Source organism: Anguilla anguilla, chromosome 5 (genome assembly GCF_013347855.1).
Source record: "Anguilla anguilla isolate fAngAng1 chromosome 5, fAngAng1.pri, whole genome shotgun sequence".
Taxonomy (NCBI): Eukaryota; Metazoa; Chordata; class Actinopteri; order Anguilliformes; family Anguillidae; genus Anguilla; species Anguilla anguilla.
Genome location: NC_049205.1, coordinates 58843790 through 58863772, shown reverse-complemented (window position 1 = coordinate 58863772; position 19983 = coordinate 58843790). Strand labels below are relative to the sequence as shown.

Here is a 19983-nt window from a genome sequence, read left to right as displayed (position 1 = left end):
GCTACTGACAGACCAAGCCTACCACCTCCACCCTGCTACTGACAGACCAAGCCTACCACTTCCACCCTGCTAGTGACAGACCAAGCCTACCACCTCCACCCTGCTACTGACAGACCAAGCCTACCACCTCCACCCTGCTACTGACAGACTAAGCCTACCACCTCCACCCTGCTACTGACAGACCAAGCCTACGACCTCCACCCTGCTGTTGAGAGACCAAGCCTACAACCTCCAACCTGCTACAGACAGACCAAGCCGACCACCTCCACCTTGCTAGTGACCTGCTGGTGAGAGACCTCAGTGCTCACTCTACGTTCTCCATTCCAGCTCGCGTGTGAGAGGGGAGATCAGAGAAGCCTCCCGATGTTGCGTCCTTCCTGCCGCTCAGAGACCGCGGCTCTCCCAGAGCACACACGGCAGCCGCTGTGCCGAGAGATAAGCCGGGCGTCGCTCGCACTGGCAGCTGCAGGTCTGCTTTAACCATCGAGCCATGAAAATTCACCCCCCCCCCCCGCCCCGCCCCGCCCGCATCCACCACCCAAACCCCACCGGGGGAGCTCTTTCGCTACCGTTATTTTCAGCCTCTGGGGAACAGGCTGTTCCCGCTCATACGCAATCCTGCCTCCCGCTGTTTCCGCCGTACGGGGGAAGAGAGCTGCACCTCGCCCAGATCTGTGTCCCGCACGGGCCCGCTCCCCTCAACCTCACCGACCGCTCGCTCGCACATCCGGACCTGATCGCCGCTTCCCGATGTCCATGCTAATCGCGCGGTTAGACCGCCATCACGAACACTCACAAATACACACAGGTCACGCGCCTCGTAGCAGGAAATGAGCTGACAGCACAAGCTTTCACGACGTTTATTGTTTAGCTCGTATCACTGGATCCCAGGCTAACCAGGAATAAGAACGATTTCAAACAGGAACGCGTGGAAATAGGCGCACAGTTCCCTGCACGGGCAAGAACACGTCCCCCGACATAATCCCGTTTGTGTGTGAAGACACACTTCCCCACACGCCGTCCCACACGTATCCCACACATTTACATGTTTTAAAGCAGCCTGTACCGCTCGGTTATGTCCTGACGCCCGTCCCGATTCGCCAGCTTCCCGCGCCCCGCTTCGGAGGAGCACGGACAGGTGCGCGCATTCCGGAACCTTCCGCCAAACCGCCGCTGCTTTCTGGCTGGACCGCGACAGCGGGGGCCAGCCCTACGAACGCGAATGTCTGTGACTGAGTGAGTGGCTGAGTGAGTGAGTGATGAAGTTACACCACTGGTCGGCCGGATCACGTGTGCTAGATACAGCCGTATACCGGGTTTTGACCTGGTCTTGTTGTCAGCTGGTTCGGGTTCCTCGGCAGAGCTACGCGGCCGGTGTGTCGGAGGGGCGTACGTCAGGAGGAGGCGCGGCACGTGGACGGCCCGCTCCGGTGTGAAGGTTAGCGGGTTAGCGGGTTAGCGGCGTAGCACGTTTTCGCCAGAGCGGTTTGTTCTCATACAACCCTGCAGACCGATTCGACGGCACAGCCAGTCATGCGTCCGTCCCCAGGCCTGCCAGCTGCTGCCACGGCTGGGATCTGACACCAGACTGTGGCGCTTCACTGAAAGGTTGCGGGTTCGATTCGCAGCTGGTACGCTGCCGTCGGACCTTGTAGCCAAGCACCTAACATGAAATAGCTTCAGTAAAACAACCAGCAACATCACTGGATCGTACATAAAAAAAAGTTTAACATGTGTAAGTTGCTCTGGATAAGAGCATATATTAAATGCTGAAAATTTAGGGTAAATGTAACGCTGGAGAATCAATAAAGCATAAAATGTGCTCAACTCAACCCTGTTTTGTTTCCCAGAAAACGTATTACAGAGAAAACCACAGACAGCACTCCCCAGAAAACATTAAGCTGATGATCTATCACATGAACGCACGAAGCACGATAAGCACAAACATTTCAGCAGCAGCCGAAGATACTCAACTCCTGATACATTCTGCACGTTCGCCACACTGGAGAAGGGTGTTTCCGAAGCTTCTGTGCTTATCTGCGCTTCATATACATTCGTGTGATAAATCATCAGTTTGACGTCTTCTAGAGAGCGGCTGTGTTCTTCTCCGAACGTAACACAGAACCAGAAATGGCGTCTGGGACTCCCGCCTATTCCCATGATCCTTTGGCTGAAAAACAGGTCCTGTGGCCCGCATCTCCTCCATGGCCCTCACTAACAGTGGTGGCAGGGGTAGTATAATGGCTAAGGAGCGGGTCTTGTAACCCAAAGGCCAGAGGTTCGATTCCTGGGTGGGACACCGCAGTTGTACCCTTGAGCAAGGTACTTAACCTGCATTGTTTCAGGTTAAGCACCAACTATGTAAATGGATGCGATGTAAATGCTATGTAAAAGTTGTGCAAGTTGCTCAGGATAAGAGCGTCTGCTAAATGCCTGTAAAACTATGTAACTAACTGCAGCATTACTTACCACTAGCTGTCTACAGGTGGTTATCTAACCATGTTCAATGTGTCTTCTGTAGGCTGCTTTGGGTGAGAGCATCTATTCACTTCCTAAATCATCCCCAGGAAACACCCTCTCTCACAGTACCAACCAGTCCACCTGCAGCCCACTGGTGTCACTCACAGATCTGTGAGATATAAATCTTCCCCAGGAAACACCCTCTCTACAGTACCAACTGCAGCCCACAGCCTTGGCGTCACTCACAGATCTGTGAGATATAAATCTTCCCCAGGAAACACCCTCTCTACAGTACCAACCGCAGCCCATGGCCTTGGCGACACTCATCAGTGTGACGTCCAGGCACATTTCAGCTTCATGTGAGAGCAACACACACACACACACACACAAACACACAAATGCACTCATACACTCACACACACTAAACCAACACTTACATATAGACCTCTCTCTCCCTCCCTCCCCCTCCCTCCCTCCCTCCCTCTTCACTTCCTCCTTGTCTCACGTGTACTCCTCCCTCCTCGCTGGACGGTGCGCACGCCACACTGATCTCCCGCCGCACGTGAGCCCTTCACCTGAGCGGCACGTTTCCAGGCACCGTTCCTTTTTTTTGTTTTTTTTTTCCCCTCAGAAACCGCCACGATTTCCGTGGTTACGAGCACCGCTCGGATAATGGGGCGTAATCTCAGGCTCTCTCCTTTCCTACTTATTCCCTCCGCTTTCACCATCCTTTCCTCATTCCGGCTCTCTGCCCCTCTTTCGTTCATTTTCCCATTTCTTTCTCTCCCTCCATCTGTTTCTCACCCTCTCTCTTTCTTTCTCTCTCTCTCTCTCACCTGCCCTCCTCATCTCTCCCCTATTTTTACTCCTCCTCTCCATCTCCTGTTATCTCTCTACTCTCGCTTTCTTCTTTCCCCTTCTTCCGTCTTCTCCCCGCAGCACCGGATTCACTCACATCCCTCTCTTCCTCTCCTCTCTCCTACACCCCCACCCCCACCCTCACCCTCACCCCTGTCGCTCCCGCCTGTTGTCTATGTCTCGTGTGTGGTGATGCATCCATCGAGAATGAGCTCAGCTCAGCTCGTCTATCTCTCTCTCTCTCTCTCTCTCACACACACACACACTTTCTCACACTTTCTCCCTCTCGGGGAGCCAAGGTATGCAGTATTACAAAAGGAGATGTTGTCTACTGAATGTTATTTTTGGGCGGACTAAATTAGCTACGTGGAAGAGTACAGGTGCAGGTAAAACAAAAGACGGGGGGCAGGACCAGCGGAGGCAGCGGGCTTATGGCAGAAAGGATTCGGGTGGAGTTCTCATTACACGCTCGTGCAAAACAAACCTCATTCAGAGCATTCGAGACGGAAGGCTCGGCCTTGGTTTTTGATCTTTTAATTTCTGTTGACGCAGTGTTGTTGTTGTGTATATAAGAAAATGTGAAGAAGATCTGTTTCTCTCTCTCTCTCTCTCTCTCTGCCACTCTCTCTGCCTGCAGGGGTTGTTTGGGTTTGTTTTTTGTTGTTGTCTAATCTAAATCTCTGTCTGTCTTTCCCTCTCTCTCTCTATTTCCCTCTCTCACACTCACTCTCTCTGTACCTCCCTCCCTTCATCCCTAATTCCCACCCTCCTCTCTCTCTCTCTCTACCTCCCTCCCTTCCTCCCTCCCTTCCACCCTCCTCTCTCTCTCTCTCTCTCTCTCTCTCTCTCTCTCTCCAGAGGCAGTAGAGGAGGACCCATCCCCGTCACTCGGACCCTGACGGTCAAACGGGACGGTACGGGGAGGGGTGGAGGGACGGAGGGGTGGGGGGGGGGGGTTTTGGACGGCTCGCTCGCCCACACGCGCCGACGGCTCCCTCTAATAAGCGCTAACCGTCATCGCAGCCGCCGCCGCGCCGGCTAACAAAACAGGAAGTGCAGAGGGAGGCTTCCAGACGAGACGGGGAGCCGTGGCACGGCGACGGGGGACGACGGTGCAATCAGAGAAACAAACACGGAAACGCGCACGCGGGCGTGCGGTGTGGGGGGGGGGGGGGGGGGGGGGGGGGGGGGGGGGCGGTCCCGGGGGACGTCTGGCTGTCGATCTTCTGCCGCGCGCAAACCCAAACGGGCCCGAGCGGCGAAGTTAAATCGCTCTATTTACAAACACGGCGCCCCCTGCTCTCCCTCTCCTCTATTCCCCCCCCACGCTCGGCGCCTGGCGGTTTCTCACGCGCCGCTCTCCTGTTTATCCTCAGAAACGCCGAAGCGCATCCCGGCCGCTGGATCGACGGCCCGCCGGCGGTAAGCCCGGTCCTGCCCCAGCGGGCTCGTTTCGCACGATCGAGTCTCCCCCCAAACGATGTCCAGAGAGAGCAGGGCTTAATAAAGCCTGATCCGGGGCTAACACACACACAAGCCAGCGGACCAATCGCAGGACGCGCTGCTTCTGTTTGGGTGACAGGGTAAGGGGTTGGTTACGTGCGCTATGACACTATTTAGGTCTGGCTCCTACCCAGTGTGCACAGAAAGTGGATTTACATTATCTAGGCAGGCACACACACACGGACACACACGCGCACACACGCTCACACAGACACACACACACACACAAACGCACTCATACACTCATACACACAAACACACACACACACACACACACAGGCACACACACTCATACACACATGGATATGCATAAGCACACAGAAACACAAATACATGCATGCAAACACACACACACACGCATACCCAGAAACACACACACGCACACGCATACACACACACAGACACACAGACACACAGCCTGCTCAAGACAAGGACCAGCAGTAGGTAAACCTGGTGTACCGCACACCGCAATCAAGATACAGAGCATGGAAATGAATCACTGAGAGTTCTCTGAGATCCAAAGGGCAGAATGCATTTCTGCCCCCCCCCCCCCCCCCCCCCCGCCCCATTCCCCCTCCCCACCCCCCTCTTCTGTCTTAATGACTGTCTGAGCAAAAAGATTTCTCCCGAGTCAGAGCAAATGATAAATAAATAAAGAAACAAGCACACAATAACAGGACTAATTTATTCCATCAGAGGAGACAAACATAATCTCTGAAATGACACAGTGAGTGCAATTTCTCTCCCTCTTTTTGTCTCTAATGTGCTTTTTTCTTTTTCGGGCGGGGAGGGGGTGTAAGGAAGCAGCCAAATAATTTCTTGCCCCTTTCCCCGAAACATTCATCTTCATGAAACGCTTGCTGTGCCTGCATGCAGTCTTGGTGAAATCCTTTTAATTAACACGTGTGCCATGCGTCAACGGGAACATCAACCAAAATAACTCCAACCCACCTCCACAGCCGCACCGCAAAAATAAAAAAGTCCCCACAACAACCTTTTAAAACATTGCACATTTTAAAATGTGCGATATCTGGGTTTCAGATGCCGCACATCGGACTACGCCGATAAAACAAATACACCCCTCCACAGTTCTGCTTGTGTCCGAGCAGCATCCGTACACACTGATAATGTATCTCCTTTCTGTTTTGCAGGGGTTTTATAAATGGTACCACTTTATCTTTTCGGACAAAGCAACGTTTTCCTCGGAGTGATGTCACCGCACACGTCCTGGCACACAAAAGAGCCCTTTGTCCTTGCCAACTTTGAGCAAAAAAGTGGAGGGCTGCAGTCTGCTTCTGAGAGACGACTCTCTGCCTCGCAGCTCGCGGCCTCTCCGAGGCCGATATCGCAGTAGTGCTGCTAATGGCCGATTGTGGGGGCGTACCGCATCGAAGCCGAGTGTTAGGTAAACCCATTCATCTATCCATTATGTGACCCACTTATTCCCCGGCCTGGATTTGAACCCGGGACCTCCTTGCTGTGCGGCGCGCTATCCACAGCGCTGGGTTTACTGTGCCACAGCACTGGGTTAACGTTGCCAAAGCGCTGGGTTAACTGTGCCACAGCGCTGGGTTAACTGTGCCACAGCGCTGGGTTAACTGTGCCACAGCGCTGGGTTAACTTTGCCACAGCGCTGGGTTAACTTTGCCAAAGCGCTGGGTTAACTGTGCCACAGCGCTGGGTTAACTGTGCCACAGCGCTGGGTTAACTGTGCCAAAGCGCTGGGTTAACTGTGCCACAGCGCTGGGTTAACTGTGCCACAGCGCTGGGTTAACTGTGCCACAGCGCTGGGTTAACTTTGCCACAGCGCTGGGTTAACTTTGCCACAGCGCTGGGTTAACTTTGCCACAGCACTGGGTTAACTGTGCCACAGCGCTGGGTTAACTCTGCCACAGCGCTGGGTTAACTTTGCCACCGCACTGGGTTAACTGTGCCACAGCGCTGGGTTAACTTTGCCACAGCGCTGGGTTTACTGTGCCACAGCGCTGGGTTAACTGTGCCACAGCGCTGGGTTAACTGCCACAGCGCTGGGTTAACTGTGCCACAGCGCTGGGTTAACTGTGCCACAGCGCTGGGTTAACTTTGCCACCGCACTGGCTACACTGTGCCACCCCCAGGTAAACCCAAGAGCAGGAAGAGTCCATTTAGTGAAAGGAGCCAGTCCTGTTTGCATCACAGTGAATATTTTTAATGCATGAGCCTGATTCAGGTGGGTAAATTGGATGGAGGATAAATTCAATTTAATCCACAAAGATACACATTGTTTACTGAATATAACAGCGGGGATTAGGTTGAATACGCCAAGAATTTTATTTTGCGTGGAGCAATTGTTTGTCACATCACACGAGTAGTCTGTCCAGCCAAAGACTAATCCTGGGTGTACTTTCCTGATTTAATTAAAGTGAAAACAATTTGACTTAAGTTTTTTTTTTTTTTTTTTTTTTTACAAACACGGGGCTTCAAAGTGAATTTCAATTGGTGCCGAGTCATATGCGCAGGAGACGGAAAGGTTTGGGGTTTTGCATATTTCCAGGAACAAACCGTATGCGCGCCTTAAAAGTAATCCCGAAAACAGCAGTGGCAGATTGCTTCACACAGACGCATCCCTTCCAGAGAATGTGAAATGAGAGACTACAAAAGCACGGCCATGTTCTGACTGCGCGTTCTGCTCTTATGGGGCAGCCAATCACAGACAGCCCACCGACATTCAGCGCGAGACACTTCTATACTGCAGTCACACACTGCTGCACTGCGAGGATGTGTGTGTGTGTGTGTGTGCGCGTGTGTGTGTGCGCGTGTGTGTGTGCGAGCGTGTGTGTGCGTGTGTGTCTGTATGTGTGCGAGCGTGTGTGTGCGAGTGTGCGTGTGTGTGAGAGTGTGTGCGTGTGCGGGTGTGTGTATGTGTACACCCATGTGTGAGAAGTTAGCAGAGGAGTTAATGTGACATTTCCACCTTTAAAAAAATCCAATCATTGCACAGCTGTGATGTCACCGCATCAGTTTTGACTACTCAAGTAATTGGTTTGAAATCTCACCGAACACTTTAATTTGCATGTGCTTTCATCGTGCAATATATATATATATATGTAAATTAACATTCATAACCATTTTAAGGTAAGGACTGATGCACTTCCTCTACAATAGCAAATCTTCTGATACATGAATAACATGAATTCATTAGCTCTGCCTATATATATATATATATATATAAATGAAAATTGGGTTCAGTGTTACTGGCAGATTCTTTCTGTCACTTGTGGCTGTTCGCCTTTAGCTGGCCAGGACCCCCGAAGGGCTAGGAACAGGCTAGCCTCGCTATCGACAGAAGCATTTACCTGAGCAGGCTAGGCTCGTTATCGACAGAAGCCTTTACCTGAGCAGGCTAGGCTCGTTATCGACAGAAGCCTTTACCTGAGCAGGCTAGGCTCGCTATCTACAGAAGCATTTACCTGAGCAGGCTAGGCTCGCTATCGACAGAAGCCTTTACCTCAGCAGGCTAGGCTCGCTATCGACAGAAGCATTTACCTGAGCAGGCTAGGCTCGTTATCGACAGAAGCCTTTACCTGAGCAGGCTAGGCTCGTTATCGACAGAAGCCTTTACCTGAGCAGGCTAGGCTCGCTATCTACAGAAGCCTTTACCTGAGCAGGCTAGGCTCGCTATCTACAGAAGCATTTACCTGAGCAGGCTAGGCTCGTTATCGACAGAAGCATTTACCTGAGCAGGCTAGGCTCGCTATCTACAGAAGCATTTACCTAAGCAGGCTAGGCTCGTTATCGACAGAAGCCTTTACCTGAGCAGGCTAGCCTCGCTTTCGACAGAAGCCTTTACCTGAACAGGCTAGCCTCGCTATCTACAGAAGCCTTTACCTGAGCAGGCTAGGCTCGCTATCTACAGAAGCATTTACCTGAGCAGGCTAGGCTCGCTATCTACAGAAGCATTTACCTGAGCAGGCTAGGCTCGCTGTCGACAGAGTCGATTACAAAAACATACAGAGAGTTCGTGTCAGAGGGCGCAAGTTGCGGTGCTGTGCGCATCACTTGCCAAATCTCTTCACCCGTAATGAGCCAGACAGACCGAAGCGTTACTTCGCTAACGAGACCAAACCCCCGACGCCGTCGGCAATAGAATTACGGCACGTCGGATTCGCAATTCGACGATCAAAAGGCAAAGCGAAACGAGTGGGCTTTTCGTTAAAGAAAAAAAAAAAAAATTCCTTTCAATTACGAGACGAACCAGGAAGTGGCGCGGGCGAAACGGGTCTAATAATCGCTTCTGCCACTTACGACAAATACGATGGGCGATTTCCGTTGCTATGAGACCGGGGGGTTTTTTTTTTGTTTTTTTTTTTCCCCACCACTGCCTTGTTATGATTCTCTGGAACCGAAAGATATACCGAAACGGAATATAAACGAATAAATAAATAAATAAATAAATAAGTGTATAGGAATGCCGAACTTGAGAAGGGGACGTTTCTTTCATTTACGCGGCGCGCACAGGTGAGCCGACTACACAATCGAACGCTCGCCCGAGTGGATCCTTCGCTCTGCGCACTGCGCGCCTCTCCGCCGCCCGCGGCCCTGTTTGCCCATCCAAACCCAAAAACAACGCGTTTCAGCCCATTTCATCATCATCACTCCCGCTCCCGCTCCTGCTCCATGCGCTAATCTACCCCCCCCCTTTCATTCCCGCCGTCGAGAGACCGACCAATAGCACGGGGGCATCCAGCTACGCGCGCTCAGACTGCGATTATACTGTAGGGCTGTCAATCTCTAAAAGCCCCCCGCCCCCCTCGCCCCGCCCCCCCCCTCCCTCCCCATGCTTCACTTCTGTAAGCTTGCGTCCCAAAACACAAACTCACTAAGCATTCATAACTGGTATGACCCAAATCCATGCTTGCGAAAAACTGGCTGCAACAAACTTCTCCTTCAATTGACCCCTAGATCTCATCCTTTCTCTCTCTGTCAGATGGGTCATTCTGTTCAGTAGATATCACTGTCCAGGTTCATACATATCATTTACAGCTTTACACTCTAACTCCATGACTTGTTTATAGACATGTTTAATGTTTTTGAAATGAGAAAATTCAGGAGTGGTTCTAGCTTGCAATGTAGGTTAGGTGCCTGGTTGTAATCTGTCTCACTGGATGCAGGTGAGACCCCTGCCTGCAGACTAGCTCACCTTATGAGAAGCCTCATTGCAATCTATCAGTTTATGAGGAACCTCATTGTAATCTACTGTAGCTCACTTTATGAGAAACCTCATTGTAATCTACTGTAGCTCACTTTATGAGGAACCTCATTGTAATCTAGCTCAGGTTATGAGGAACCTCATTGTAATCTAGCTCACTTTATGAGAAACCTCATTGTAATCTAGCTCACTTTATGAGGAACCTCATTGTAATCCAGTTCTCTTTATAAGAAACCTCATTGTAATCTAGCTCAGTTTATGAGGAACCTCATTGTAATCTATCTCAGTTTATGAGGAACGTCATTGTAATCTATCTCAGTTTATGAGGAACGTCATTGTAATCTACTGTAGCTCAGTTTGAGGAACCCATTGTAATCCAGCCCACTTTTTGAATCAGGTGGTAATGCAGCTCACTGGATGCAGGTGAGCCGCCCGTCCGTAGCGCTGCTCACCGGAGGCACACTCACCTGTACCCGCCCTTGCTGTCGACGCACACGCCGCCGTTGTGGCAGGGGCTCTGGGGGTAGGAGGCGCAGGCCCGGTGCTGGCGCTCTCGCCCGGGGCAACCGCACACTGCCGTGGTGCCCACCGTCACCGACACCAGCGACGTGCTCCCGGCGTCCACCACGGTGGACGCGCCCCCGACCGACAGCTGATTGGAGCAGCCCCCGCTGCCCCCGCAGTCCGTCACCGCGCACTCGTCCACGCGCACCTGGCTGACGTTCACCTGCAGGAAGGACTCCAGCTGGGGGGGGGGGGACACAGCAGGGGGGAGAGGGGGGGGGGAAGGGTAGAGGAAGAGGGAAACAGGAAGTCGAGAGGAAAAGGGAGAGGGCGGAATGTAAAAGAGAGAGAGAAGAGTAGATGGGGGAGTGGAAGGAGAGAATGTAAAAGAGAGAGAGAAAGAGAGAGAGAAAGAGAGGAGGGTGAGAATGTAAAAATGAGAGAGAATAAAGAGAGAAAGAGAAGAGGGTGAGAATGTAAAAGTGAGAGAGAATAAAGAGAAAGAGAAGAGGGTGAGAATGTAAAAGTGAGAGAATAAAGAAAGAGACACAGGAAGAGAAGGAGGGAGAGCAACAAATGGAGGGAGAAAGAGGACGTGAGAGAACGATGGAAGCAGAGAGAGAGAGAGAGAGAGAGAGAGATGGGAGGGAAAAGGGAGAGAGAGAGAGAGACAAATATCGTTATTATTACCCAGCCCGTACGTTTATGAGCATTGTGTAAGAACAATATACTCCTGTCATACTCATAAAGTCTGGCTGTAGGACTGAGAGGGAAAAATCACAGAGTGAGGTGTGTGCTTTGGGGAGGGGGGGGGGCGGGGGGGGAACGTGTACTACAGAGAAAGCTGAAATGAATGTAAGGAGAGGGCTAAAGGCAAATTATAAATCACTAAAGACGGGCACTGAGCAGCAGCCAGAAATTGCAAACAGGATCTCCCCTAAGCCTGCAGTGACAGCATGAGCAGGTGGGCTCAAAAGTCTCCCTCCATCTCCAGCATAATCACAATGCGGCACCACACAGGGAAATGGAGCGGTGCAGAGGTACTGACGCACGCACACGTGCACGTGCACAGGCACACATACTCACAGTCACACAGGCGCACATGCACATGTGCAGAGTCACACAGTAACACACGCACACACACACGCGCACAGTCACACTGACGCACCCACACACACACACGCGCACAGTCACACTGACGCACCCACACACACACAGGTAGGCACACAAGGCACACAGACACACACACAGGTAGGCACACAAGCATGTGTGCACAAACCACCAACCACACAGACACACACACATTGACATGCCCACGCACACACGCACGCACGCACACCCACACACACACGCATATACAGGTATACATATGCATGCACGCGCACAGACACACACACACACACACACACACACACACAAGCACGCACACACACAAATACTGTACACAGACATACATACGCATGTACGTGAGCAGACACACACACACACACCCATTCCTTTAGACATATGGTTTAGATTCATTTAGAGCCACAGCACCAGCACAGCAGACCTCAAATTAAATGGAGCTTTCTTCCAGACTGAGATTATGATTGAGGTTTCCATGAGAAGGCAATCCTTCCAAAATACGATTAACATTTCATTTTAATTTTAGAACATTGTTCTAAAAACCAAACAGAGAACCAAGCAGACTGGCTGTGACTACTGTACTTGCATGAGTCAGTCAGCACAGGGGTGGGTGACTCAGCAAGTGTGCACATGAGTGCGTGAGTAAGTGAGTGCGTATGAGTGAGTGAGGGTGTATATGAGTGAGTGCTTACATGAGTGAGTGAGTGAGTGCGTACATGATTGAGTGAGTGTGTGAGTGAGTGAGTGAGCGAGTGTGCACATGAGTGGGTGAATGGGTGAGTGAGTAGGTGACTCAGCAAGTGAGTGTGTGAGTAAGTGAGTGAGTGCGTATATGAGTGAGTAAGGGTGTATATGAACGAGTGAGGGTGTATATGAGTGAGTGCGTACATGATTGAGTGAGTGAGTGTGTACATGAGTGAGTGTGTGTGTGAGTGAGTGAGTGAGGGTGTATGAGTGAGCGAGTGTGTACATGAGTGAGTGAGTGAGTGAGTGTATATGCGAGTGAGAGAGTGAGTCAGTGTGTACATGAGGGAGTGACTGAAGTGAGTGAGTGTACAAGAGTGTGAGTGAGTGAGTGAATGAGTGTGTATATGAGGGAGAGTGGGTGAGTGAGTGTGTGCGTGAGTGACTGAGAGAGTGTGAGAGTGATCGTGTACATGAGTGAGAGAGTGAGTGATGAATGAGTTATTGAGCAGTGAGTGAGTAGATGTGTAAATGTGTAGGTCAGTGGGTAAGTGAATGATTCAGCGTGTTACTGACAGAACTAATAGATGAGTGCATGTCTGAGTGTGTGTGTACACGTACTCCTCTGCATGTAGTCACAGTAATTCAGTAATAGTTTACACAGTGTAAACACACAGTCAGCAAATATTCTCCTTAAAGCTCCTGCACAAAACTCCACAACACTTCCAGGGGGATGATTAATGGCCTGTTCCATTACTGCCTCAAACCGCAGCAGAGCAGATCTGCACACTCCAGTGCTGGAGGACTGCTCCACATCTCAACTGGCTGCCGGGCGCTGTCACTGGGAGCGCCTGTGCTACTGCACTCCTGGTCACACAGGCCTGGCTGCCGGGCGCTGTCACTGGGAGCGCCTGTGCTACTGCACTCCCGGTCACACAGGCCTGGCAGCCGGGCGCTGTCACTGGGAGCGCCTGTGCTACTGCACTCCTGGTCACACAGGCCTGGGTGCCGGGCGCTGTCACTGGGAGCGCCTGTGTTACTGCACTCCTGGTCACACAGGCCTGGGTGCCGGGCGCTGTCACTGGGAGCGCCTGTGTTACTGCACTCCTGGTCACACAGGCCTGGCTGCCGGGCGCTGTCACTGGGAGCGCCTGTGTTACTGCACTCCCGGTCACACAGGCCTGGCTGCCAGGCGCTGTCACTGGGAGCGCCTGTGTTACTGCACTCCCGGTCACACAGGCCTGGCTGCCGGGCGCTGTCACTGGGAGCGCCTGTGCTACTGCACTCCAGGTCACACAGGCCTGGCAGCCGGGCGCTGTCACTGGGAGCGCCTGTGTTACTGCACTCCCGGTCACACAGGCCTGGCTGCCGGGCGCTGTCACTGGGAGCGCCTGTGTTACTGCACTCCTGGTCACACAGGCCTGGCTGCCGGGCGCTGTCACTGGGAGCGCCTGTGCTACTGCACTCCCGGTCACACAGGCCTGGCTGCCGGGCGCTGTCACTGGGAGCGCCTGTGCTACTGCACTCCCGGTCACACAGGCCTGGCTGCCGGGCGCTGTCACTGGGAGCGCCTGTGCTACTGCCCTCCTGGTCACACAGGCCTGGCAGCCGGGCGCTGTCACTGGGAGCGCCTGTGCTACTGCACTCCCGGTCACACAGGCCTGGCAGCCGGGCGCTGTCACTGGGAGCGCCTGTGCTACTGCACTCCCGGTCACACAGGCCTGGCAGCCGGGCGCTGTCACTGGGAGCGCCTGTGCTACTGCACTCCTGGTCACACAGGCCCTGTTCAGGAGGAATGTCTCCTCTGCTCTAACTGGAATTTTATGGCTAAACCTGAAAGGGAGCTACTGGTTTTTAAAAGAAGAGGGGGCAGCGTGTGTGTGTGTGTGTGTGTGTGTGTGTGTGTGTGTGTGCAGCGTATGTCCCACCGAAAGGAAGGGTGGGGGCGGAGACTGGGGGTCCTGACAGAAAGAGGCAGGAACTGCTCTTCAGGCACTTTGGGCACGACAGTGACGGTAGGGGAGGGGCTTCAACCACAACACCAAACCCCCCCCAACCACCCCAACCCCCCTCTGTTCTGGGACACACCGTTCTGCGCCACCACGTCCACATTCCCCGTGTCACCTTAATATGCAAATCACCCCCGAGAAAAGGTCACCGGCATTCTCTTCCGTGAGGCTGAATACTGAAAGGATGAGACAAGCCAACAACATCCCTCCCTCCCCCCCCCCACCTCCCTCCCTCCCCCCCTCTCCCCCCCTTCCCTCCCTCCCTCCCCCCCACCTCCCTCTCTCCCTCTCCCCCCCTTCCCTCCCTCCCTCCCCCCCACCTCCCTCCCTCCCTCTCCCCCCCTCCTCCCTCCCTCTCCCCCTCCCCCCCTCCTCCCTCTCCCCCTCCCCCCCTCCTCCCTCTCCCCCGTTCCCTCCCTCAGTCCCCCTCCCCCCCTCCCTCCCTCCCCCCCCTTCCCTCCCCCCTCTTCCCCCCTTCCCTCCCCCCCTCCCTCCCTCCCTCCCCCCTCTTCCACCTCCCTCGCGCTAACCGCCTCCCACATCTGTTTAAAAGACACAAATGCCAATTACGCTCCGTCGTCAATCACAGGCCGTTGCCCAGGGAAACGGCTCGCTCATCAATATTAACCAAGCGGCTAATGGGACGGGTGGGGGGGGGGGGGATACGAATAAGACTCGTATGAAGCGCATTCCCCTGGGAGGGGTGCCCTTCTCGTGCTCTTTAAATGGGGCGTGTACCGCTTAATCCTGTCAGATTTAATGGAAGGATCCAGAGGCATCGGCCATGAAGACCGATTCAACAGCAGGTCAGGAAAACTAAGGCACAGACTGGGGTTCTTTGCAGATTAAGGGTCCTCACTTCAAATTAAATTAATATCCAGTGGAGGAGGTAAAGGTCAGCGGAACAAAGAGAGAACCCACACAGGGGCCCCAAACACACAGGGGCCCCAAACACACAGGGGCCCCATTCACACAGGGGCCCCAATTACACAGGAGCCCCAATCATACAGGGGCCCAAAACAAACAGGGGCCCAATTAACACAGGGGCCCCAATCACACAGGGGCCCCAATCACACAGGAGCCCCAATCCCACAGGGGCCCCAATCACACAGGGGTTAGGGTTAATCTGAAGACTGCCAACAGAAAACGTGTTTAAATGTGACGCCTGTGGTTCCACACTTCTTTTTTTAAAACCTTGAACGTGGTGAGAAAAAAGAAAACATAAGAAAAGAGAAGAAAAGGAGGGAAAAAAGAAGCTCCCGAAAAGCTTGTGGGAAGTGATACTTTTGATCCATCTGCTGTTCTCACTTCCCCTAAAGCGCTGCTAAGTGAGAGGGATATTTAAATCGCTCATACCTGTGCCTGGAAACAGCGCCCGGACAGCGCCCCCCCCCCCTGCCCCCCGGCCCCCCTGGCAAGGGTACCACCTGCCACGCCCGCTGGTGTTCGCACACTTTACTGCCACTTTAACACGCTGCAGACAGCCAAGGAGGTGACAGCTTCTGGGGACTTGTGAGACTGCATATCCCAGCAGGCAGTGGGCTCTCGAGGGTCCCTCACACACCACGCATGGGAAGTGTAAGGGTGATGACTGAGAGTGGGAGAAACTATTTATAACGGAGGGGTGTGGCTCATGAGTTCTCTCTCTGTCCCCCTCTCTGCATCTTTCTCTCTCTCTCTCTCTTTCTCTCACACACACACACATCAAAAGATGAAGAGCACAGATTGCTTTGAAGCAATCTGCTGGCAGTGTGTGTGTGTGTGTGTGTGTGTGCACAGGTATGGTGCTCCGCAGCCAAAGATAATTTGCCACACATTTGTGTGTGAAATGCATTAGCAAATTTGTGTGTGTGTGTGTGTGTGTGTGTGTGTGTGTGAATGTGTGTGAATGTGTGTGTGTGAATGTGTGTGTGTGTGAATGTGTGTGAATGTGTGTGTGTGAATGTGTGTGTGTGTGTGTGTGTGTGTGTGTGTGTGTGTGTGTGTGTGAGGGGAGGAGAATTCGCTGTCTGATGTGAGTTAAAGCGCATCTGGACAGAATCGCTTTGATTCACAGCTCATGTCCAATTGCATCGCGAGACCGTTTGAAACGCGTCCAGCGAAAGCTGCGTTTAAAAATGAATCTAATTCCCTTTCACGCCGAGCCAGTTACACATTCTGCAAACTCCTGGCAAACTGGAAGGTCAGCCACTCCGAGGACAAACATCCGCATAAAAGGCTGAGGAAAAGATGGATGGATAATGGACAGACAGAGCTGTAGATAGATGGATGGATAATGGACAGACAGAGCTGTAGATAGATGGATGGATAATGGACAGACAGAGCTGTAGATAGATGGATGGATAATGGACAGACAGAGCTGTAGATAGATGGATGGATAATGGACAGACAGCTGTAGATAGATGGATGGATAATGGACAGACAGAGCTGTAGATAGATGGAAGGATAATGGACAGACAGAGCTGTAGATAGATGGATGGATAACAGACCGGCAGCTGTAGATAGATGGATAGATAATGGACAGACAGAGCTGTAGATAGATGGATGGATAATGGACAGACAGAGCTGTAGATAGATGGATGGATAATGGACAGACAGAGCTGTAGATAGATGGATGGATAATGGACAGACAGAGCTGTAGATGGATGGATGGATAATGGACAGACAGAGCTGTAGATAGATGGATGGATAATGGACAGACAGAGCTGTAGATAGATGGATGGATAATGGACAGACAGCTGAAGATAGATGGATGGATAATGGACAGACAGAGCTGTAGATAGATGGATGGATAATGGACAGACAGCTGAAGATAGATGGAAGGATAATGGACAGACAGCTGAAGATAGATGGATGGATAATGGACAGACAGAGCTGTAGATAGTTGGATGGATAATGGACAGACAGAGCTGTAGATAGATGGATGGATAATGGACAGACAGAGCTGTAGATAGATGGATGGATAATGGACAGACAGAGCTGTAGATAGATGGATGGATAATGGACAGACAGAGCTGTAGATAGATGGATAGATAATGGACAGACAGAGCTGTAGATGGATGGATGGATAATGGACAGACAGAGCTGTAGATAGTTGGATGGATAATGGACAGACAGAGCTGAAGATAGATGGATGGATAATGGACAGACAGAGCTGTAGATAGATGGATGGATAATGGACAGACAGAGCTGTAGATGGATGGATGGATAATAGACCGGCAGCTGTAGATAGATGGATGGATAATGGACAGACAGAGCTGTAGATAGATGGATGGATAATGGACAGACAGAGCTGTAGATAGATGGATGGATACTGGACAGACAGAGCTGTAGATAGATGGATGGATAATGGACAGACAGAGCTGTAGATAGATGGATGGATAATGGACAGACAGAGCTGTAGATAGATGGATGGATAATGGACAGACAGCGCTGTAGATAGATGGATGGATAATGGACAGACAGAGCTGTAGATAGATGGATGGATAATGGACAGACAGAGCTGTAGATAGATGGATGGATAATGGACAGACAGAGCTGTAGATAGATGGATGGATAATGGACAGACAGCTGAAGATAGATGGATGGATAATGGACAGACAGAGCTGTAGATAGATGGATGGATAATGGACAGACAGCGCTGTAGATAGATGGATGGATAATGGACAGACAGCTGAAGATAGATGGATGGATAATGGACAGACAGCTGTAGATAGATGGATGGATAATGGACAGACAGCGCTGTAGATAGATGGATGGATAATGGACAGACAGAGCTGTAGATAGATGGATGGATAATGGACAGACAGAGCTGTAGATAGATGGATGGATAATGGACAGACAGAGCTGTAGATAGATGGATGGATAATGGACAGACAGAGCTGTAGATAGATGGATGGATAATGGACAGACAGAGCTGTAGATGGATGGATGGATAATGGACAGACAGAGCTGTAGATAGATGGATGGATAATGGACAGACAGAGCTGTAGATAGATGGATGGATAATGGACAGACAGAGCTGTAGATAGATGGATGGATAATAGACCGGCAGCTGTAGATAGATGGATGGATAATGGACAGACAGAGCTGTAGATAGATGGATGGATAATGGACAGACAGAGCTGTAGATAGATGGATGGATAATGGACAGAGCTGTAGATAGATGGATGGATAATGGACAGACAGAGCTGTAGATAGATGGATGGATAATGGACAGACAGCTGTAGATAGATGGATGGATAATGGACAGACAGCTGAAGATAGATGGATGGATAATGGACAGACAGAGCTGTAGATAGATGGATGGATAATGGACAGACAGAGCTGTAGATAGATGGATGGATAATGGACAGACAGAGCTGTAGATAGATGGATGGATAATGGACAGACAGAGCTGTAGATAGATGGATGGATAATGGACAGACAGAGCTGTAGATGGATGGATGGATAATGGACAGACAGAGCTGTAGATAGATGGATGGATAATGGACAGACAGAGCTGTAGATAGATGGATGGATAATGGACAGACAGAGCTGTAGATAGATGGATGGATAATGGACAGACAGAGCTGTAGATAGATGGATGGATAATGGACAGACAGAGCTGAAGATAGATGGATGGATAATGGACAGACAGAGCTGAAGATAGATGGATGGATAATGGACAGACAGAGCTGTAGATGGATGGATGGATAATGGACAGAGCTGTAGATAGATGGATGGATAATGGACAGACAGAGCTGTAGATAGATGGATGGATAATGGACAGACAGAGCTGTAGATAGATGGATGGATAATGGACAGACAGAGCTGTAGATAGATGGATGGATAATAGACAGACAGCTGTAGATAGATGGATGGATAATGGACAGACAGCTGTAGATGGATGGATGGATAATGGACAGACAGCTGTAGATAGATGGATAGATAATGGACAGACAGAGCTGTAGATAGATGGATGGATAATGGACAGACAGAGCTGTAGATAGATGGATGGATAATGGACAGACAGAGCTGTAGATAGATGGATGGATAATGGACAGACAGAGCTGTAGATAGATGGATGGATAATGGACAGACAAAGCTGTAGATAGATGGATGGATAATGGACAGACAGAGCTGTAGATGGATGGATGGATAATAGACCGGCAGCTGTAGATAGATGGATAGATAATGGACAGACAGAGCTGTAGATAGATGGATGGATAATGGTCAGACAGAGCTGTAGATAGATGGATGGATAATGGACAGACAGAGCTGTAGATAGATGGATGGATAATGGACAGACAGAGCTGTAGATAGATGGATAGATAATGGATAGATAGGTGCCTAGATGAAGGGTTTTTACCAGAATATTAGCCTGCCACCTAACTGTTAAAAAGGTCAGCAAAAAGGCAATTTCATCAGTTACATACACCTCAGCATTATACCCTACTCAACCCTACAGTACAGTTTACTTACTACTTTCAACCTGAGTAAATTCTCTCTCTCTCTCTCTCTGTTTCTTATACACACACACACACACACACACACACACCTATAGCTTCTCCCTTTTCATCCCTTAAATTCAAAACAAGAACAGCCAGGGAATATCTCCCCTGTTCAAGAAAGAGAGAGAAAGAGAGAGAGAGCAAGAGACAGGGAGAGAGA

At 51.1% G+C, this 19983-nt stretch overlaps 1 protein-coding gene across 1 annotated transcript in view; it reads right to left on the bottom strand.

Moving 5' to 3' along the window:
• Positions 1–19983, bottom strand: part of LOC118228251 (neural-cadherin-like) — a 186992-nt gene that overhangs the window by 41704 nt on the left and 125305 nt on the right. The window contains exon 22 of the mRNA XM_035419621.1: positions 10477–10754. Coding sequence (XP_035275512.1) covers positions 10477–10754 — 278 coding nt within the window. The remainder of the gene's footprint in view (positions 1–10476; positions 10755–19983) is intronic.